This window comes from Macaca nemestrina, chromosome 6, assembly GCF_043159975.1.
Source record: "Macaca nemestrina isolate mMacNem1 chromosome 6, mMacNem.hap1, whole genome shotgun sequence".
NCBI classification, from domain to species: Eukaryota; Metazoa; Chordata; class Mammalia; order Primates; family Cercopithecidae; genus Macaca; species Macaca nemestrina.
The window spans coordinates 22,631,931-22,654,095 of NC_092130.1; the positions used below are offsets into that span (position 1 = coordinate 22,631,931).

Genomic DNA, 22,165 nt, shown 5'->3' on the forward strand with positions numbered 1-22,165 from the left:
GATGCTTTGAATAGCTAAGTAGGTCATTGTGTTCACAGGGCAGATGTCAGAACTGCTTGCCAGATGACAAAAGAGATAACCCTAGGCTGTTTTTATTCCATTTATACAAGACTTAACTCACACATTAGAGCCTCTGCTGTTTACAGCTTTACTCTAAGGATCTATTAGGAGGCTCCAAGAAATTCCCTTGTGCCATTTACACCTTTAGAACTTAAAATAATCTGCACATATGGTAATATGAGCCTGACAGACACAGTCCTGCACCCAGCCAGGCAGAGTGGCTGTAAAACAGCGTCTGTGTTTTAGAGGCATTCTGTGCCTGCTGCATTTCAGCACTTGTGACTTAGTAATGTGAACATATGTGTATCAAGACCCTGCAGCCCTTCTGCTTATCGCACTCAAGAAGGAGCTGTCAATGTACAGGGGTTATGGGATTATGCGCCTGTGCTATCTGAACAGATCTCCCCACACTCCATCCGATCCTCCTCAAATCCCACTGACCAAATACTCTCCTTCCCCTAATATTGGCTGTGCTCTCCCCTCACGTCTCCTTTTCCGCCCCACCTTACCTCTCACTGTGGTCTCTAAGACCTCTCATCACCTCTGCAGACGTCCCTCTGATGTCCCCCAAACTCTGTAGCCCCCGCCACCTATCCAGGTCCTCCATCAATCCTGTAGACCCTCTCCGCAGGCTCATCACCTCTGACCCTTCCATGGGCCCCGATTACCTCTACAGACCTTTCCCACGGCTTCTTATCACCACTACAGCCTCACCACTCTCCCTCTGTTGCTCCTACAGCCCCTTTTCTTACTCAGAGGGACCCTCCCCACGCCGTCATTACCCACATTACTCAAGCAGTTCCACCCCACAGTCGCTGCTGATCCCCGCAAATCTCCACCAAGGCGCTCCCACAATCCGTGCAGACCCGCGCCCGGCCACCGCCGCCCCGCAGACGCCCCCTCGGCCGCCAGCTTCCGGACGGCGGCGGCCCCGCTTCCCGCCCGGACCGCGGACTCACAGGGCATTCGCGTGAGCACGTTGCGTGGCGCCTTCCTGCTTCGACCGGGACCCCTCCGGCCCGCTCCTGCGGCTCCGTCCCCTTCCTCTTTGGCCACCATGAGACGGCGGAGACGCTGGATGCGCTCGGGGTCCGGGGCGGGCGCGTCCGGGCGGCGGCGAGTCCTGCCTGAGGGCCCGGGCGCGGAGGGAACCCCCGAGCCCGCGGCCGCGCCCCGAGCCCGCCCGCGCCCGCGCCCGCCGCCCCGGACCCCGGTCCTGAGGAAGCTCTCGTACTCCGCCACGTTGTTGAAGCAGGGGGCATTGGGGTAGGGGATGGGAGGCAGGCGGGGCGCGTACAGCGCCAGCAGCGGGTCGAAGCTGTCAGAGCTGACATCCAGCCGCGGGCTGGGCGGGCGCGCGGGACTCGCGGCGCGAGCCGACCTCGCCCCCCGCTCCCGCTCCTCCATGTTTGAAAGGCCCGCAAGCCGAGGCCGATGGGAAGAAGGAGCGGAGCCGCCAGAGGGCGGCACTGCGCAGCCGCGGCGCGGGGTTGCACTGCGCCGACGCGGCCGCCGGAGGGCAGCACCTGTCTTCGTTCCACCCCGGCCGGGGGGCGTGGTGCGCGGCTCCGACCAGCCCGCGCCTCGCACCGCCTCCGCCCACGGCTGACAGGTTAACGCTGTCGGCTGCTGCTTGACCTGCTCCAATGCAGTTTCCCCATCTATATCATTACCACTTAGGGTGTTTGTTAATACTCTGGGTTCCCCGGGAATAAGCTCGGGATCGCATCCTAGCTTGAGCTGCAGGAAACGTCTGGAGGAAGGCAATGAATGTCTCAATTTGCTTCCATGCTGAGTACTACTGATGGGGTGGGAAGAATAGCCTCCTTGGGCTCAAAGTATTTAGCGTCTTTCTCATCTGAAATATGACATAAATAGTACCTACCTTATAGAACTGACCTCAGGATGGGGAGATACTGCCTACAGAGCTCATAATAGATGCATGTCGGCCAATACTGGGTAAATGTCTGTCCTCCATTTCCTATACACTGTGCATAAACAAATTTGCGCTTAGTATCAAAGCAAATTCATTATATCACTGTCTTTCTAAGCATTGCTAAGCAATTGGAAGAAACGAGGATCCAGCTCTTGGAGGAAACTATGGAAAATTCACAAGACCTGATCATACCACTTGCTACTTTATAGTCTCAGGTCGGCAAAATATTTTTTGGTTGATTTTAAAATGACAGTCTACTCTACACAGAAGGCCCAGATACAACCTTCTCATCCATCAGAGCCAAAATGTTTCCACTCACCTACAGGCCACACATCACTTGCCCATCACCACATTCTTGAACTGCCATCAACTAGTGTTCTCTGTACTAGTTGCTTTGTGTACATTTCAGTTTCCTTAAGACTTAGAGAGGATGTCTCCAAGAGAGTACTGGAGAGTACCTTAGACAGCAAGATGAAAATTAATATACAACTGTGATGTATACCTTGGGATGAATGCATTCTACTGCAAAGATAAAACCATCAAGCAGGCCGGGCGCGGTGGCTCACGCCCGTAATCCCAGCACTTTGGGAGGCCGAGGCAGGTGGATCACGAGGTCAGGAGTTCAAGACCAGCCTGGCCAAGATGGTGATACCCCCCCCCCCCATCTCTACTAAAAATACAAAAAATTAGCCGGGCATGGTGGCACGCACCTGTAATCCCGGATACTCCGGAGGCTGAGGGAGAGAGCTGCTTAAACCTGGAGGAGCGGAGGTTGCAGTGAGCCGAGATCGCACCACTGCACTCCAGCCTGGGTGACAGAGCGAGACTCCGTCTCAAAAAAGAAAAGAAAAAAAAAGAAAAACCAAGCAGTGGCTTCTAATTAGTAGCAGTACAGGTTTCTTTATGGCACAGGTTTTGAACGCAGCTTATCACTTTATTCAGAACCCCCTGCCTGAATAAAAAACTCGAAGCTGCAGAACTGCTGGCAATTCAACAAATGAGTGCTTATCCCCACATCATATAACAACACTGAGTGATAGCCTTTATAGTGTCATTTAAGACCCACAGAAAGCACGTTTCTCTAGGTGGTTTTCTTGAAAATTTGTACTCTAATGCCTACTTTTCTGTATTTTGATATAAAATGCCGTCAACTTACCATTAAGTTAAAATTGCCAATCAAAAGCTACATTATCTTACTTCCCACCCAGCCTATCACAGTATACCGAGGGCCTTGCTGCCCAAGGTGCTGTATATTGACAACCATACATATCAGAAGCCTTTGGGGCTAAAAATTGGATTACTGGCTGGGTGCAGTGGTTCATGCCTGTAATCCCAGCACTTTGGGAGGCTGAGGCGGGCGGATCACGAGGTCAGGAATTCGAGACCAGCCTGGCCAATGTGGTGAAAACCCCCGTCTCTACTGAAAATACAAAAATTAGCCAGGCGTGGTGGTGCATGCCTGTAGTCCCAGCTACTCAGGAGGCTAAGGCAGGAGAATCACTTGAACCCGAGAGGCAGAGGTTGCAGTGAGCTGACAGAGCGAGATTCCAAATTTAAAAAAAAAAAAAAAAAAAAAAATCAGATTGTTGAGCTTCAAACCTTCCTGGGGGCTGGGAGGAGCCAAAAACGTGCATTTTAAACAAGCATTCCAAGTAATTTTTTTTTTTTGCATCCAGAAGTTTGTGAACCACTGGTATGATGAGGGTATGTGTATCCTGGGCTACCCGAAGATATACACAAAAGTTAGATATCATATAGTCTATTTGTCTAAGAAAAATAAATGAAAAAGCAAGCCAAAGGAGTTGACATCTTTATTTCTTTCCTCAAAGAGATTTTAGCAATTACCAAACAAGAACCGTATCTCCTCTTTCTGTGGAGTGAGAACAGGAAGGGAAAAAATGGCATCAACAGATGGGTTGTCAATTAGTGAGGGATGAGGCCAGGAACCGCCCTTTGAAAAATATGTTTTCATCTTAGATGTAAATTCTGCAGTGCAAGACGAGGCACTGGGACATGGGTTGTCGCTTACTTTTTTTTTTTTTTTTTTTTTTGAGACAGAGTCTCGCTCTGTCGCCCGGGCTGGAGTGCAGTGGCCGGATCTCAGCTCACTGCAAGCTCCGCCTCCCGGGTTCACGCCATTCTCCTGCCTCAGCCTCCCGAGTAGCTGGGACTACAGGCGCCCACCACCGCGCCCGGCTAATTTTTTGTATTTTTTAGTAGAGACGGGGTTTCACCGTGTTAACCAGGATGGTCTCGATCTCCTGACCTCGTGATCCGCCCGTCTCGGTTTTTTTTTTTAAGATAGTTTTGCTCTGTCACTCAGGCTGGAGTGCAGCGACATGATCTCAGCTCACTGCAAAATCCACCTACCAGGTTCAAGCAATTATCCTGCTCCAGCCTTCTGAGTAGCTGGTATTACAGGCACGTGCCACTACGCCCGGCTAATTTTTCTATTTTTAGTACAGACGGGGTTTTGCCATGTTGGACGTGGTGATCTACCCGCCTCAGCCTCCCAAAGTGCTGGGATTACAGGTGTGAGTCACTGTGCCCAGCCATGTCTTCTTTTTTTTTTTTTTTTTTGAGATGGAGTTTCGCTCTTGTTGCCCAGGCTGAAGTGCAACGGCACAATCTTGGCTCACCTCAACTTCCGCCTCCTGGGTTCAAATGATTCTCCTGCCTCAACCTCCCGAGTAACTGGAATTGCAGGCATGCGCCACCATGCCCAGGTAATTTTTTGTATTTTTAGTAGGGACAGGGTTTCTCCCCATTGGTCAGGCTGGTCTCGAACTCCCAACCTCAGGTGATCTGCCTGCTTGGGCCTCCCAAGTTGCTGGGATTACATACATGAGCCACCGCACCCGGCCTCTTGATTCTCAATAGGGCCAAATAATCCTTTCCCTCCAAAATATAAAACCAGGACAAGAGAAAAATGTGAGTTCTCTCACCTATTCCCACTACCTTCCCCCTTCAGAGGCCAAGTTTGGCTGCATGTGATGATCCTTGCTGCTCTCTGCTGCTCCTCACCCATCTCCACTGACCCAACAGAAGGTGGCGCTACTAACATTATGACTCCCCTGACACCTGCTACCTGTTGATTAGCAGAAGCATGTTTACCCCTCTGCTCTTGAAATCAAATGTCATTTTTCTGATTACATAGAGGCTACGTGAGAATCTTTTTCAGGAAGTCTAATAGGAAAGTGACTTTTAAAACTGAAATATCTTGAGTACATGAGGTAAATGTTTCTTCATCCTCATTCACTCATTCTTGTTTCTCTCATATATACACATACTTGTTTCTTCTTAGAAAGAGGTAAATGGCCTTGGAAACTATGCCCCTGGCTAGAAGATGATAATCATGCTGACAATGCCATTAAATCAGTCCACAGAATGTGTACGCAAGGACACTGAAGTCACTACTCATTTGTTCAGCCAAAGCTGTCAACTTGGCGATTGGCACAAAGCCCCGAGTCTTCCCTGCAATTCCTGAATTCAGAGGCATCATGCAGGCATTAACCCATATTTATCTTGAGGCCTGCTAAAGATGAATGCAAGTAGATGGGTGGCAGAGGTGAGATTTTCAGTCAGTGGGTTTTCTGGTTAAGAACAGGTGGGCGAGAGTTTGGGCTCCTCTTCTCTCATAGGTGAAAAGAACTGACAGGTTTTTACAAGATTTATGTCACAATCTAAAAATGATTCATTCTCCAAGGCATGAAATAGTTCTTGCTTTATAAAAATAGTACTGCGATTAAAAAAAAAAAAGCACTTCTGCCAAAGGAACCATGTTCCAACACTGCAAACAAGGTGTTCTGCTGAAACAGAACAAGATACACCACCCCCATCCATCCCTTCCTTCCCTGTTCCCCTCCCAACTTGAGCCGTGTAATTCACACCAGTGTTCTGGGTGGGAGGGATACAGCCACCTAAGGCAAGGAGCCCTGGGAGGTGGGAGGGCTTGCATGGGTAAGCACACCAGAACTGAAGTGCAAAGGGTCAGCTGTCTTCATCTAGAATATCTGGATGTTCCTTCCAGAAAGCATCCCCAATGATATCGCAGTGCAAGGGCACTGGCTTTGTCCTGGTCCGGGTTACTGCCATCTTTTTTCCTTCCATTTCTGTTGGCAGCTTAATTTCTTTTGTCATCACTTCATCCACCTACAAGTAAAAATAAAGTAGTGACATTGTTAACTCAGGAGTGGGTTTGGGAGAGAAAAGATGTGGGGATAGTTAACTTCTTATCTTCATATACTTCTGACTGCCAGATTTGAGATATAGATAGATATAAATATGTGTATATATATGCGCATATATGTATGTGTGTATATATACATATATATATAATCTCAGTATGCTTGAAGTTCTTTATAATTAAAAATAGTTTTAAAAAGGTTACGTTACCCGAGCATGGTGGCTCACGCCTGTAATCTCAGCACTTTGGGAGGCTGAGGCATGCAGATCACTTGAGGTCAGGAGTTCAAGATGAGCCTGGCCAACATGGTGAAACCTTGCCTCTACTAAAAATACAAAAATTAGCCAGAAATCATTTGAACCCAGGAGGCGAAAGTTGTAGTGAGCTGAGATGGCACCACTGTACTCCGGCCTGAGCAACAGAGCAAGACTCTGTCTAAAAAAAAAAAAAAAAGTTATACTATAGTGAAGCGATCTTAGGAACAAAGAAAGGATTCCATGTTCCTCATTAGCAATAACTATAGAATTAAAGGTGTTTCTTACCTTCCACCTGCATTAAGAGGTATCCAAGTCTGTACCAAAGAACAAATGTTTTGAAAACCTCAAAGAGCTGGAGTTGCCAGTGGAATGACTAGCTCTCAAGGTACTCCTTGGTACTTGAAAACATTCATTTCAGGAAAAAAAAAGAAAAAAAAAAAAAACACTTCACATGGAAGGAAATAAATTTAGAGAAATCATTATGCCTCACAGCTGGTACAGAGAGAAAATATTGGTAAAATTAAGGATATAGGTAAATGTACAGACTTATTACAGAATATTAAGTATGAATGTCAAAGGAATCTCATGACATTTATGAAAATAACAAACCCTCATATACATCATCTCTTAGTGCCTCATATTATAGTTGTCGTGGGATGGAGAGACCATTTAATGGTATTATCCAGTGTGAAAGTATTTTTTAAGTATTTTATGAATGTACAAATCCTCATACCTGTACTGTATCCTTTTAAAAGGATTTTATTGGATACAAGGAAAGCTTATAACACAGAAAAATAAAGGCACTAATTCTAAAATTCTGTAATTCTACTTATGTATGGGAGATTTTGGACCACTACTGACTGACAAAATGTAATTAAAAATAGGAATCTATGGCCTCTCCTCTTGGAAAGGATCTGGTTTGCGTTAGCAACTGGAGTCACATCAGCATACAGGCAGCAAAGAGGGGACAGCTTGGAATGGGCACAGGCTCTTTTTTCCTGACTTCCATTTTTCTTTGAACATAACAGCATTACCTTCTGCCATATCAACACAGTCCCTTTCCTATACATCAGCGGCTCATTATTATAGTTGATGTTGAATTCAGAAAACAAAATCTCATTCTTGTCTGCTGCAAGAGTTCCCTGAGGAAATAAAAATAGATATTAAAAGCTCTGCATGTCTTCTTTCTCCCCTAATGCTACTATCCATTAGACCCACAACCTAAACTTCCACAATCAAGAAGTGGAAGGATTTTATCAAACATCTTATAGTTACTAGTGTATTTTCATCTTAAGGGCAATTATGATCTTATTTAGATAAAATTCTCTCCTATACCAAACACTGGCTTCACAAGTCAAGACTGAAAGGGAGTAGGGGGAAGTGATACTAACTGAGTACATATTATGTATTTGGTCCAGTAAAACTTAGAAAGGTTATATAAATTGCCCAAAGTTAAAAGGTTGTCCTTATTCTTCTACAAAGAATCAAAATCTGAACTTAACTCTTCCAAACCTGGATATACCTACCAGTATGCCTTTTTTTTGAGACAAAGTCTCACTCTGTTGCCCAGACTGGAGAGCAGTGGCACAATCTCAGCTCACTGCAACCTCCACCTCCCAGGTTCAAGCAATTCTCGTGCCTCAGCCTCCTGAGTCGCTGGATTACAGGCGTGTGCCACCACACCCGGCTAATTTTTGTAGAGAAGCAGTCTCACCATGTTGGCCAGGCTGGTCTCGAACTCCTGACATCAGGTGATCCGCCCACCTTGGCCTCCTCAAAGTGCTGGGATTACAGGTGTGAACCGCCACGCCAGGCCCCAGTATTCCTATTATTGCTATATACAAATCTCTATCATTACTATTATTAAAAATGACAACCATTTTCTGAGCAATCATAATGTACCAGGCATTGTATTAGTAACTGTTAGAGCTGGGCACAGTGGCATGCACCTGTAATCCCAGCTACTTGGGAAGCTGAGGTGGGAGAACTGTTGGAGCCCAGGAGTTCAAGACGAGCCTGGGGAAAATAGCGAGAACCCATCTCAAAAAATAAATGAATAGATAAAATAAAATACATATAAAAGATGTTACAACACATTACCTCATTTCACAGTCATCCTACAAGTAGCACTGTTATAACAAAAACCAGTATTTATTAAGCACTTACAAGGTGCTTCATAATATCCTGTTTTACATGCATCATGCCATTTAATTCTCACCATAAACCTATGAGGTAGAAACTACAATTTTCTACATTTTACCTATAAAGAACTGAGGCAGAAAGGATAAAATTACACAGAACCATGATGTGTGTAGTTGTCATGACATTTATGAAAGTAACAAACTCAGCACGAACTCTTCCCATACACAGAGGTCATAAACCCAAGAAACTACAGGTGCCCAGTAGGGAAAACTGCAATGAGAGAAGAGGCCTGGTGGGACTGACAAAAAGTCAGTGCTGGCCGGGTGTGGTGGTTCACGCCTGTAATCCCAGCACTCTGGGAGGCCCAGGCAGGCAGATCACTTGAGGTCAGGAGTTTGAGACCAGCCTGGCCAACATGGTGAAACCCCGTCTCTACTAAAAATACAAAAATTAGCTGGCTATGGTGGCGTGCACCTGTAATCCCAGCTACTCAGGAGGCTGAGGCAAGAGAATCGTTTGAGCACAGGAGGCAGAGGTTGCAGAGATCACACCACTGTACTCCAGCCTGGGCAACAGAGTGAATCTGTGTCTCAAAAAAAAAAAACAAAAAAAAGGTCGGTACTGAAGACGGCAGTCACGCAGTCATACAGTCATAAACGGCTTCAGGCAAGTGTTAGCACGTGGGAATGCAGAGCCAGTGTCGTCAATTCCATTTCCACCAAGAACACAAAGGCTCAGGGAGAAGCAGTAATTCATCCAGGATTACAGATCAAGCAGGCAGCAGAACTGCTCCTATTATGATTTTTACATCCTTTCAAAACAAAGCTGTAAAGGGATCTTAAAAAAAAAAGAAAAAACGTAAAGTTAACATAAAAAAAGTTATGGGAGAGCCTACAGCGAACCGTCTCCAGTTAAGTATTAATGTAGTAAGATCTTTATACCTGTAATCTCCCTTGGGCCTGTACTGGTGTTAGTCCAGATTGTTGTATAAGTGCCCAGAAAACTGTATTATAAAGATTATTGATGTGACCTGTGAGGAGAACAAAATAGTAACGTTTATATACATAAAATCTTTATTCAATATTCATTCTTCAAGGAATACTAGAGCCCTGACCCTCTCCTCTTTCAAAGTAAAGAGATCTCAGAGACATTTACTGACTTGCCCGAAGTCCTACACAGGGAACATGGAGGGAAGGAGCAGGAGGAAAAAAAACTTCCTCCCTAACAACAGTTTTATTTGGTCATTTTAGTTATACATTATACAAATCTGTTAACTTGTGTGTTAATCCTAGGAATACTTTAGAAGTTATTTGATTTATATTATTCCAATCTGTTTTCCAGTTCTTCTGGAAAAATCAAACTAGAACAAGCAAGTGAAAGTCTCACAAACATCATCACAGTCACATAAGGCAAGGGTCACAATTCAAATACCCACTGAGGCTGGCATGAACATAAATGTGTAAAGCAGTGGGTGACCCCAGAGGAACAACAGGGAATGGCAGAGACTATGGCACACTAGCATTTGTGTGTGTGTGTGCGTGTGCATGTGTGTGTGTGTAAAGGTAGCTGCCACTGCACAGGCTCTGTCCAGTACTAAGAATGCAGATCCAGTATTGCCACATCTGATCTTTTTAAAAAATAGAGGTAAGGCGGCCGGGTGTGGTGGCTCGTGCCTATAATCCCAGCACTTTGGGAGGCCAAGGTGGGCGGATCACCTGAGGTCAGGAGTTCAAGACCAGCCTGACCAACATGGAGAAATCCCATTTCTACTAAAAAATACAAAATTAGCTGGGCATGGTGAGACCTGCCTGTAATCCCAGCTACTCAGGAGGCTGAGGCAGAAGAATCCCATGAACCCAGGAGGTGGAGGTTGCAGTGAGCCGAGATCGCACCACTGCACTCCAGCCTGGGCAACAAGAGCGAAACTCTGTCTTTAAAAAAAAAAAAATAGAGATAAGGAGTTTTTACATAAAATTTAATTTTTCCAATACTTTAATTGAAAAAATACATACTGCATTCTATACAAAGTATATGTCAAAACAAAGTATATGTGAGCCAATCCTGTATAATAACACCTGCAAGGCATTGAATTGGTGGTTTAACTACACGTGTTTATTTGGTGCCACTCACAATCTGCTTGTCGCCAGCTGAGGTAGTCCTTTAAGGTCTGGTTGCTGGGATACACCACGACTCTTCCATCAAAGCCTGGGGGATACAGAAGGGGCTGGTCCTCAAAGTAATCCCGCCAATAAAACACATAGCTGGAGGCGAACTGGGAGGCCACATGAGTCATGAACTTACTTGAAAATGTAACGCACATTGGGTGGAGCAAGAAAAAGAAAGATACATGGAATTAATTCAACACCCTGATAAGACCTGTGGGTACCACAGAGAGATAACACAAACTGCCCAGAAAGCCAGGAGATGAAATGCATTTGGCTAAGAAACACCATTTTAATACCTTGGTTCTGTATTTTTTTTTTTTTTTCTTTTATTGGGACAGAGTCTTGCTCTGTTGCCTGGGCTGGAGTGCAATGGTGCCATCTTGGCTCACTGCAAACTCCGCCTCCTGGGTTCAAGTGATTCTACTGCCTCAGACTCCCAAGTAGCTGGGATTACAGGCGCAGGCCTCTATGCCCAGCTAATTTTTGTATTTTTAGTAGGGATGGGGTTTCACCATGTTGGCCAAGCTGGTCTCAAACTTCTGACCTCAAGTCATCTGCCCGCCTCAGCCTCCCAAAGTGCTGGGATTACAGATGTGAGTCATCACACCCGCCAGTTACATATTTTAAATGCAGCCTGCCTCTCCTTCCAGTTCTATTAATCTACCGATACTAAATTTTTCCTTATAGGATGTGATATGAATTTATGATTCAAGGGGTATCTTTTTATTTTATTTTATTTTATTTTTTAAAAGATGGAATCTCTCCATCCCCCAGGCTGGGGTGCATTGGCACAATCATAGCACACTGCTGCCTCAAATTCCTTGGCTCAAGGGATCCTTCTGCCTCAACTTCTTGAGTAGCTGGGAATATAAGCACATGCCACTGAGCCTAGCTAATTTTTAAATTTTTTGTAGAGATGAGGTCTCACCATCTTGCCCAGGCTGGTTTCAACCTTCTGGGCTCAAGTAATCCTCTCCCTCGCCCTCTCAAAGCGTTCGGATTACAGGCGTGAGCTACCATGCTTGACCTGTTTGTGTGGACGGAAACCATTGTTGTAAAAAAAAATGCCAATTCAGGCTGGGCATGGTGGCTCACGTCTGTAATCTCAGCACTTCGAGAGGCCAAGGCAGGAGAATTGCTTGAGGCCAGGAGTTTGAGACCAGCCTGGGCAACACAGAGAGACCCCACCTCTATTAAAAAAAGAAAGAAAAAACCAATTCATTGTATGATTTATTTCCCATACAGCATTTCAAAATACTGCCAAATCAAATATCAGATTTGTCTATTTTATAATGAGATCCCCCTTAAGGAATAGTGTAATGCAATGTATGTAGAGACTATCACTGGCTAAAGCCAACCTATGAATTGTGAATATTACATTCTTATGGTCTCTGTTTCTAATCTTAATGTTCAATGCCAGGTCAGTCTAGAAACTAGTCTTATGGGGCATGAGGGGGAAGAATCAGATAAAGAGGCACACAGAATGCTTGGCTATCAGATGGAAGTACAACAATCTAAACAGGAAATATACATGCACTCTGCAGTTACAAATACGGCAGACATCTGTAGCCTGTAAGTCTGCGATTAAGATAAACAAAACCAAATGCTGGTAGGAAATATTCTGAAGAAAGGAGGAAGCTCATGGAATTACCTGGCTCTTCTTTTAAACCAATTGGTTTTCCGCTTGAACACAAAGCTGTACTCATCACTCTGTCCATATGCAATCACAATATCCTCTAGTTCTTCCATCACAGTCTGGGCACATTTGGTCATCAGGTGGAGAGCACGGCTGTCATTAGGTTTTGCAAAGTTGTGCTTCTCAGCAAACCTTCGTAGGGGGAAGAGAAAAGGGAAGAAAGCATGGATGGAAGCCTGTCATTAACAACAAGCTCTGTTGCTAGATAACAGAGGCTGTTTGGAGGAAGATAATGTAACAGCACTGTGAACCCAAATGCTCAACTAGCCACAACCTGACCCATTTCCTTAAGAACTTAGTTTTTTTCCTGCCCTGAAATTGAGAAAAACAGACATAAATGCTAAGCCTCAACTCTCCTTTCTGTGAAATGGGAATAAAAGAATATTTACCTCATTGGGTTGTCCTGAAGATTAGAGGGAAGATAAAAGCAATCATACCTAGCTCCTAGTAAGTGCTCAATAAATGTTAGTTATAATGATCATTAATAATGCAGCCCTTTTTAAAAATTAAATTCCCATCTTTCTGTTATATTTTTCTCCCCCTCCCTCTTTTTCTGAGACAGGGTCTTGCTCTGTCACCCAAGCTGGAGTTCAATGGTCCGATCACCGCTCACTGCAGCCTTGACCTCCCAGGCTCAAGCGATCCTCCCACCTCAGCCTCCCGAGTAGCTGGGACTATAGGTGTGCACCACTGCGCCTGGCAAATTAAATTTTTTTTCTTTTTCTTTCTTTCTCTCTTGCTTTTCCTTCTCTCTCTCTCTGTTTTTGTAGTGGCAGAGTTTCAGAAACAACAACAACAACAAAAACCTAGTCTCCAACTCCTGGCCTTTAGTGATCCTCCTGCCTTCCGCGCCCAGCCTTCTCTTTTTTTCTGACTCTCTGTTGAAAATAATCCATGTGGCCTGTTACTGATAATGAAGCACAGACATAAGTATTGCCCACAAGCAAGGCTTACACAGACTTCTGAACAGTCAGCATTCAAAGATATCTAACAGAAAGCTAGGCGATTGGCTTAAGAGCTTAAATACTGTGCATGAGAGTGACTTTTACAACATGTCCTTGCTAACAGGTCTCTGTTCACTTAACACGGGCACTCCAAGCGGGATCCTCATCAGGGGAGCACGTCGCCCATTCAATTACGCTAACAGCCAGCGTTCAAGCACTGTCCTAGCCAACACGCAGGGCGGGGCGATGCTCCATGCTGCGCACTCATTGGCTACCGCGTTACCCCGGTAACCGTGACTGGGGCTGCCGGGACGATTTGGAAGGGTAGAAGCCGGATTTCCCAGAAGCGCTGGCGCACCGCGACGCCCCGGGCCGAGCTCGCTCACCGATGGAAATTTCTGCCGTCCAGCCGCACTACCACCCAGCAGTGGGCCAGGCAGGTGTCGTCAGCCTCGAAGTCCCTCACGTACTCGAACTTGCTTTTTGCCATGGTCGCCCCCAATCTCAGGCACCGTCTCAGAGTGATGGAAGTGGTGGCCAAGTAATCGTGAACCTTAACTTTACAGGCGGCCCACATTCTCCACGCGGAAGGGAAAGAGTCAGATAGCCCCGCCCCGGAAGTGTTCTCTTCGCGGCCGCTCTAGCCGTAGGGCGGTCATAGTCTCTCTCGCCTCTCCCTGTAGTTCTTAACCTCCCGGGGGAAGAGGATGGAGGTTTAGGTTCCTCCTTTAGCACTTCCCACGCCTGCTTCTTCCTCCTTCCTTCCTGCGGCAAATCACTCTCACGAGGTCTTTAAAAATTATTTTTTATCTGCTGGTCTTGACTCACCAGCGAAATCAGTGTCCCCGTTAGTGCCCAGATCAAAATCATACCCCTACCTAAGAAAAAAAAAAAAAGTTCTTTTTCTGACGTTTGAAGGTGTAGCTGTGATATATCCCCTTTTCTTAGTGGCATTTATTAACTCGTTGTAGAAAATCTGGAATACACGAAAAGTACAGTTAAGAAAATTAACACTTTGTTTCTCCATCTTCCCCCTCAAAGCATTGTGGATGATTCCTTTCAGTCTTTTTTCTTTTTGTGTATGTAGGTTTACACACGAAATGCACAAGATTGGAATTATTCACGTATACAATGTTTATATATTTTCCATTCAGCTTGAGCATTTGCCAATATCAATTATTCCAAAGTATGATTTTTAAAAGCAAAATGAACTCAATATTCCAACATATGGGTATACTAAATTTATTCAACTTTTTCATCATTAAATAATCACAGAACCAGTGTTTGATATCTTGTTGCTGGTGGATAATAGTAACAATAACATCCTAATATTTGTGTCATATTTTGTGATTTACAAAGCACTTTCAAATGCATTACCTACTTGCTTTTTTTTTTTTTTTTTCATCCTCAAGAAAGATATTCAGGCCAGGCACGGTGGCTCACGCCTGTAATCCCAGCACTTTGGGAGGCAGAGGCAGGAGGATTGCTTGAGCTCAGGAGATTCATACCAACCTTGGCAACATAGCAAGACCCCTGTTCCTAAAAAAAAGAAAAAAATGATCCAGGCGTGGTAGCCCATGCCTGTAGTCCTAGCTAGGGGACGATGAGGTGGGAAGATACTTGAGGCCCGGACTTTGAGACTGCAGTGACCCATGATTAGCCACAGCACTCCAGCCTGGGCGGCAGAGCAAGAATCTGACTCTAAAGAAAAAAATATTCAAACAATATAAATCCTTTTATATGTAGTGAAAAGTCTTTCACTGATTCTTAACAACATACTTTAGGCAGTAACTGTTACCAGTTTTTTGTGTATCCATGCAGGGATCTATATCAGTATGTGTGTATATCCTCTTAATAGTACCACAAATGGTAGTCATCATCTCCTTTGATGCTCACAGTAACATCAGAGGGATGTAAAAGAGGAACTGGGATTTCACCTTTACGAAGGGGAAATCTGAGACTCAAAGAGAAAAAAGTAATTTACATAAGGTCACATATGTGGCAGGACCAAGACAAATTATGACATCCTGCATCTTTTCTTTGTTTGTGTTGCTGTGAAGTCAGTTTTCTGTAGGTGATCATTCCTCGCCTTTTACTTCCACAAACTCCTCTCTCCAAGCTGACCAGGAGACAACCAAATCTTACCTCCTCTAGGAGCCCTACTTTCATTAGGTGAATTTTTCAAAATTACTTATCAATATGAATTCATGATTTTTAATTTTTTTATTTGTATGTTTTCGAGACAGAGTCTCACTCTGTCACCCAGGCTGGACTACAATGGCATGATCTCAGCTCACTGCAGCCTAGACCTTTTGGGTTCAGGTGAACCTCCCATCTCCCTTCCTAGTAGCTGGGACTAGAGGTGCATGCCGCCACACCCGCCTAATTTTTGTATATATATTTTTTTTGTAGAAACGGGGTTTCCCCATCCCCACCCTACAGTGGGAGATGAGACTCGCATCAGGGATGGACTGATTATAAAATAAGCCAAGTGGCTTTGGGTTGCTTTGCAGTGAAATGTGTAGTAGAAGCACTACACCGTCTTCTCTCATAGCATCTATATGTTTGTTACATAAGTTAAGCATTAAAATAAAAGCATAGCAAGGAGGTCTTAAGATGCTAATCTGCCCTTTAGTAAAAGGGTTATAAAAGGTTTATAAAGTTTTCACCTCATGGTCAAATTGGTTAGGATTAAATGGAATAATCTATAAGGTTTCATGTAAATGAATTGGGGTTAACATTAATAAACTAATGCAAGGGTAAAATTTTGCTTTGAACAAAATTTTCATGTCATAGTATAGGCTAATGAAAGGTTTTTGCCTTTTGAGTCATCATTTTGGGAAAATAATTTATGGCAATCTGGAAATTGTCCTTCCTGATGCCTGGCTTTTTGGCTGGTTCAGAGGACTCCAAAACATTTAGAAAAGAGGTAAATAGGATCATTTGATATGTTTAGTCACATGAGATTGCCAAAATGATATCCAATCTTCTTTAAGTTATATTTTGATGAATAATACTAATATATGTTACAAAATTGTATGGGATTTCTAAAATTCTAATGTCTAAGTATATGCTATCAATCATAATTAAAGGTAAAGTTATTGTAAACCATGAAGATAAATAAACTCTCAGTCATATTTTTAACCATAAAAATGGTTAAATTTGTCATTCACAGACAATTTGTCTTTCACAAATAGAAATTTGTCATTCACAGACAATTGTTGTCTTGCTTTGTTCCTTCTCACAAGATGGTTTATAATCAAGCTATATAAAGGATTTTAACAGGTGTTCTCAAATGCACTTTTTAAATAGCTTTAAAAATTGTAACATTGAAATAAAGAACGTAGGGACTCATAAAGAACTGACATGTTGACAATTATCAAGCAAAATCAATGTTAACTAAGTGGCTACACTCAGAAAGTTAAAGCAATCTTTTTAACTTGCTTGGAATATTGCTGATCTTTGTTTTGATTTTCAGAGTCAAGGAAAGTTATTTTAAACTATTTATGGCCTTTAATAATTGAGTAAGTTATACTCATGTGAAGAAAATTTGGAGCATGTTTATTTTTCTCTGCCTGGTTCCTCTAGAATTTGAAAACTATCTGTGAGTACTCTTAACTTATGGCAATATAGTTGTTTACCTCAGTGCAATAAGAATCCATTTTTCTTTGTCAACAGGACAAAATTGGAAAAACTTGTTATTTTACCAGGAATTTGACTGAAAGGGTGTGTTTCCCTTTAAGGAATCAAGCTTGACATGTAAAGCCAATAAAAGCCCCTTGGGGAAAACTGGCCTCATACCTTGCCTACACAGTCCCCACACAGGGTTCCTAACCTGTGGTTAGTAAAGAATGTCACTTTCTAACCAGTCTGGAAGCTCTGAGTTTATCTTGGGACCTCAAGAGGAGAGGATCACCCAACTCACAGGTATTAGGGGATAAAAACCCATGGCTGGGCTCGACTTTAAAAGTCTTATATGAAGGCCGGGCACAGTGGCTCACACTTGTAATTCCAGCACTTTGGGAAGCTGAGGCGGGTAGATCACCTGAGGTCAGCAGTTCAAGACCAGCCTGGCGAATATGGTGAAACCCTGTCTCTAGTAAAAATACAAAAAGTAGCCAGGCATGGTGGCAGGCGACTGTAGTCCCAGCTACACGGGAGGCTGAGGCAGAAGAATCGCTTGAACCCAGGAGGCGGAGGTTATAGTGAGCTGAGATTGCGCTACTGCACTTCAGCCTGGGTGACAGAATGAGACTCCATCTCAAAAAAAAAAAAAAAAAAATCTTACCTAAAATTCCTTGGGAAACAGTTTCATCAAAGCCAATCTAAAAGGCCTATGTCAAAATAACCTGCTGCACTTTATGCAAATAATCAGGCCAAGTATATGACTAAAGTTTATTCATAGTTAGTTTTTACCAAAAATGAGGACTGGAAAGAAAAATTTTGCTCCAAAGCTTATCATACATTTGTCATTAAATCCTAATCTCATTATTGTTATTAAACTTTTTGCCTACGTTTTAGACTAACCCTGCTTATTTTTGTGAATCAAGTGGTAATCTTCTGCAGCTTGGAAAAAAAAGGGGGGGATGGGTAACATACAAATATGAATCAATATGCTAGTTCTGGGCAATTATCTTGCAAATTCTGCCAGGTAATGAAAGTGAGTGATGTGCCCATAACATGGAGGTTTCTTTGTTGGGAAAATGAAACCAAGGAACTTCATAGACCCCCAAAGGGGAATTCTATATCTTGGCAAGTAAAATTTTGGATGGAAATTACCTGCCACACCACACTTGTGGGAATTGCTGTCCTCTCTCTACTGTTTGCAATAGGGTTATACATGGTAGCACCTTCTTTTTTTTTTTTTTAATTTTAACTGATCATTCTGATAGATTTTTTAAAAAATTATTACACTTTAAGTTCTAGGGTACATGTGCACAATGTGCAGGTTTGTTACATAGGTATACATGTGCCATGTTGGTTTGCTGCATCCATCAACTCATCATTTACATTAGGTATTTCTCCTAATGCTATCCCTTCCCCAGCTCCCCACCCACCAACAGGCCCCAGTGTGTGATGTTCCCCACCCTGTGTCCAAGTGTTCTCATTGTTCAGTTCCCACCTATGAGTAAGAACATATGGTGTTTGGTTTTCTGTCCTTGTGTTAGTTTGCTGAGAATGATGGTTTCCAGCTTCATCCATGTCCCTGCAAAGGACATGAACTCATCTTTTTTATGGCTGCATAGTATTCTATGGTGTAAATGTGCCACATTTTTCTTAATCCAGTCTATCACTGATGGACATTTGGGTTGGTTTCAAGTCTTTGCTATTGTGAATAGTGCCACAATAAACATACGTGTGCATGTGTCTTTATAGTAGCATGATTTATAATCCTTTGGGTGGATATCCAGTAATGGGATCTCTGGGTCAAATGGTATTTCTAGTTCTAGATCCTTGAGGAATCGCCACACTGTCTTCCACAATGGTTGGACTAATTTACACTCCCACCAACAGTGTAAAAGCCTTCCTGTTTTTCCACATTCTCTCCAGCATCTGTTATTTCCTGACTTTTTAATGATTGCCATTCTAACTGGCGTGAGATGTATCTGATTGTGGTTTTGATTTACGTTTCTCTGATGACCAGTGATGATGAGCATTTTTTCATGTGTCTGTTGGCTGCATGAATGTCTTCTTTTGAGAAGTGTCTGTTCATATCGTTTGCCCACTTTTTGATGAGGTTGTTTAAGTTCTTTGTAGATTCTGGATATTAGCCCTTTGTCAGATGGGGAGATTGCAAAATTTTTCTCGTATTCTGTAGATTGTGTGTTCACTCTGATGGCAGTTTCTTTTGCCGTGCAAAAGCTCTTTAGTTTAATTAGATCCCATTTGTCAATTTTGGCTTTTGTTGCCATTGCTTTTGGTGTTTTAGTCATGAAATCCTTGCCCATGACTATGCCCTGAATGGTATTGCCTAGGTTTTCTTCTAGGGTTTTTATGGTTTTATGTCTAACATTTAAGTCTTTAATCCACCTTGAATTAATTTTTCTATAAAGTGTAAGGAAGGGATCCACTTTTGGCTTTCTACATATGGCTAACCAGTTTTCCCAGCATGATTCATTAAATAGGGAATCCTTTCCACATTTCTTGTTTCTGGTCAGGTTTGTCAAAGATCAGATGGTTGTAGATGTGTGGTGTTATTTCTGAGGCCTCTGTTCTGTTCCATTGGTCTATATATCTGTTTTGGTACTAGTACCATGCTGTTTTGGTTACTGTAGCTTTGTAGTGTAGTTTGAAGTCAGGTAGCATGATGCCTCCAGCTTTGTTCTTTTTGCTTAGGATTGTCTTGGCTATGCGGGCTCTTTTTTGGTTCCATATGAACTTTATTTATTTATTTATTTATTTTTTGAGACGGAGTCTCGCTCTGTCGCCCAGGCTGGAGTGCAGTGGCCGGATCTCAGCTCACTGCAAGCTCCGCCTCCCGGGTTTCTCCTGCCTCAGCCTCCTGAGTAGCTGGGACTATAGGCGCCAGCCACCTCACCCGGCTAGTTTTTTGTATTTTTTTAGTAGAGACGGGGTTTCACTGTGTTAGCCAGGATGGTCTCGATCTCCTGACCTCGTGATCCGCCCGTCTCGGCCTCCCAAAGTGCTGGGATTACAGGCGTAAGCCACCGTGCCCAGCCCATATGAACTTTAAAGTAGTTTTTTCCAATTCTGTGAAGAAAGTCATTGGTACCTTGATGGGGATGGCATTGAATCTATAAATTACCTTGGGCAGTATGACCATTTTCACAATATTGATTCTTCCTATCCAGGAGTATGGAATGTTCTTCCATTTGTTTGTGTCCTCTTTTATTTCGCTGAGCAGTGATTTGTTGTTCTCCTTGAAGAGGTCCTTCACATCCCTTGGAAGCTAGATTCCTAGGTATCTTATTCTCTTTGTAGCAATTGTGAATGAGAGTTCACTCATGAGTTGGCTCTCTGTTTGTTATTGGTGTATAGGAATGCTTGTGATTTTTACACATTGATTTTGTATCCTGAGACTTTGCTGAAGTTGCTTCCCAGCTTATGGAGATTTTGGGCTGAGACAATGGGGTTTTCTAAATATACAGTCATGTCATCTGAAAACAGGGACAATTTGACTTCCTCTTTTCCTAATTGAATACCTTTATTTCTTTCTCTTGTCTGATTGCCCTGGCCCAAACTTCCAACACTATGTTGAATAGGAGTGGTGAGAGAGGTTATCCTTGTCTTGTACCAGTTTTCAAAGGGAATGCTTCTAGTTTTTGCCCACTCAGTATGATATTGGCTGTGGGTTTGTCATAAATAACTCTTATTATTTTGGGATATGTTCCATTAATACCTAATTTATTGAGAGCTTTTTAGCATGGAGGGCTGTTGAATTTTATTGAAGGCCTTTTCTGTGTCTATTGAGATATTCATGTGGTTTTTGTCATTGGTTCTGTTTATGTGATGGATTATGTTTATTGATTTACATATGTTGAACCAGCCTAGCATCCCAGGAATGAAGCCAACTTGATCATGGTGGATAAGCTTTTTGATGTGCTGCTGGATTTGGTTTGCCAGTATTTTATTAAGGATTTTTGCATTGATGTTCATCAGGTATATTGGCCTAAAATTCTCTTTTTTTGTTGTGTCTCTGCCAGGCTTTGGTATCAGGATGATGATGGCCTCACAAAATGAGTTAGGGAGGATTCCCTCTTTTTCTGTTAATCAGAATAGTTTCAGAAGGTAGCAGCTCCTCTTTGTACCTCTGGTAGAATTCAGCTCTGAATCCGTCTGGTCCTGGACTTTTTTTAGTTGGTAGGCTATTAATTATTGCCTCAATTTCAGAGCCTGTTATTGGTCTATTCAGAGATTCAACTTCTTCCTGGTTTAGTCTTGGGAGGGTGTATGTGTCCAGGAATTTATCCATTTCTTCTAGGTTTTCTAGTTTATTTGAGTAGAGGTGTTTATAGTATTCTCTGATGATAGCTTGTATTTCTGTGGGATCAGTGGTGATATCCCCTTTATCATTTTTGATTGCATCTATTTGATTCTTCTCTCTTTTTTTCTTTATTAGTCTTGCTAGTGGTCTATCAATTTTGTGAATCTTTTAAAAAACCAGCTCCTGGATTCATTGATTTTTTGAAGGGTTTTTTGTGTCTCTATCTCCTTCAGTTCTGCTCTGATCTTAGTTATTTCTTGCTTTCTGCTAGCTTTTGAATTTGTTTGCTCTTGCTTCTCTAGTTCTTTTAATTATGATTTTAGGGTGTCGATTTTTGATCTTTCCTGCTTTCTCTTATGGGCATTTTGTGCTATAAGTTTCCCTCTACACACTGCTTTGTGTCCCAGAGATTCTGGTATGTTTTGTCTGTATTCTCATTGGCCTCAAAGAACATCTTTATTTCTGCCTTCATTTCGTTATTTACCCAGTAGTCATTCAGGAGCAAGTTGTTCAGTTTCCATGTAGTTGAGTGGTTTTGAGTGAGTTTCTTAATCCTGAGTTCTAATGTGATTGTACTGTGGTCTGAGAGACAGTTTGTTGTGATTTCTGTTCTTTTACATTGGCTGAGGAGTGCTTTACTTCCAATTATGTGGTCAATTTTAGAATAAATGTAATGTGGTGCTGAGAAGAATGTATATTCTGTTGATTTGGGGTGGAGAGTTCTGTAGATGTCTATTAGGTCGGCTTGGTGCAGAGTTGAGTTCAAGTCCTGGATATCATTGTTAACCTTTTGTCTCGTTGATCTGTTTAATATTGGCAGTGGGGTGTTAAAAT

General features: G+C 43.0%; 2 protein-coding genes across 9 annotated transcripts in view; both read right to left on the minus strand.

Moving 5' to 3' along the window:
* The window catches only part of LOC105482361 (LSM11, U7 small nuclear RNA associated), a 34,624-nt gene extending 33,126 nt beyond the window's left edge, over positions 1-1,498 (minus strand). For 2 of the 3 annotated variants that reach the window (XM_011742401.3, XM_071098149.1), the window contains exon 1: positions 1,020-1,498. In XM_011742401.3, the coding sequence (XP_011740703.2) occupies positions 1,020-1,467 (448 nt within the window). In that variant the 5' untranslated portion in view covers positions 1,468-1,498. The remainder of the gene's footprint in view (positions 1-1,019) is intronic. The other variant, XM_011742402.2, reaches the window with a different exon arrangement.
* A 3,057-nt stretch (positions 1,499-4,555) lies between these two features.
* Positions 4,556-13,991, minus strand: LOC105482362 (tRNA-histidine guanylyltransferase 1 like). 6 transcript variants are annotated; one of them, XM_011742406.3, is made up of 6 exons: positions 13,773-13,991; positions 12,398-12,574; positions 10,712-10,881; positions 9,523-9,611; positions 7,474-7,581; positions 4,556-6,148 (listed from the first exon to the last, which is right to left on the minus strand). In XM_011742406.3, the coding sequence occupies exons 1-6, from the start codon at positions 13,961-13,963 to the stop codon at positions 5,987-5,989; spliced, it is 897 nt and encodes a 298-aa protein (XP_011740708.1). In that variant the 5' UTR covers positions 13,964-13,991; the 3' UTR covers positions 4,556-5,986. The 6 variants fall into 6 exon arrangements, with proteins under 6 accessions (XP_011740708.1, XP_024648800.1, XP_070954253.1 ...); XM_024793032.2 differs by having other exon boundaries at positions 5,694-6,148; positions 10,712-10,786; positions 13,773-13,906; XM_071098152.1 differs by lacking the exon at positions 13,773-13,991 and adding an exon at positions 13,397-13,694 and having other exon boundaries at positions 5,694-6,148; positions 10,712-10,786.
* Positions 13,992-22,165: the final 8,174 nt, after the last annotated feature.

What these genes read in the sequence shown, in the direction of transcription:
- LOC105482362 (XM_011742406.3), bottom strand. Translation starts at nt 13,963, where the DNA reads ATGTGGGCCGCCTGTAAAGTTAAGGTTCACGATTACTTGGCCACCACT. An exon ending in GACGGCAGAAATTTCCATCG is followed by an intron (nt 12,575 to 13,772) that starts GTGAGCGAGCTC and finishes CCCCCTACGAAG; the next exon opens with GTTTGCTGAGAAGCACAACT. An exon ending in CAGCTGGCGACAAGCAGATT is followed by an intron (nt 9,612 to 10,711) that starts GTGAGTGGCACC and finishes TTCTCCTCACAG; the next exon opens with GTCACATCAATAATCTTTAT.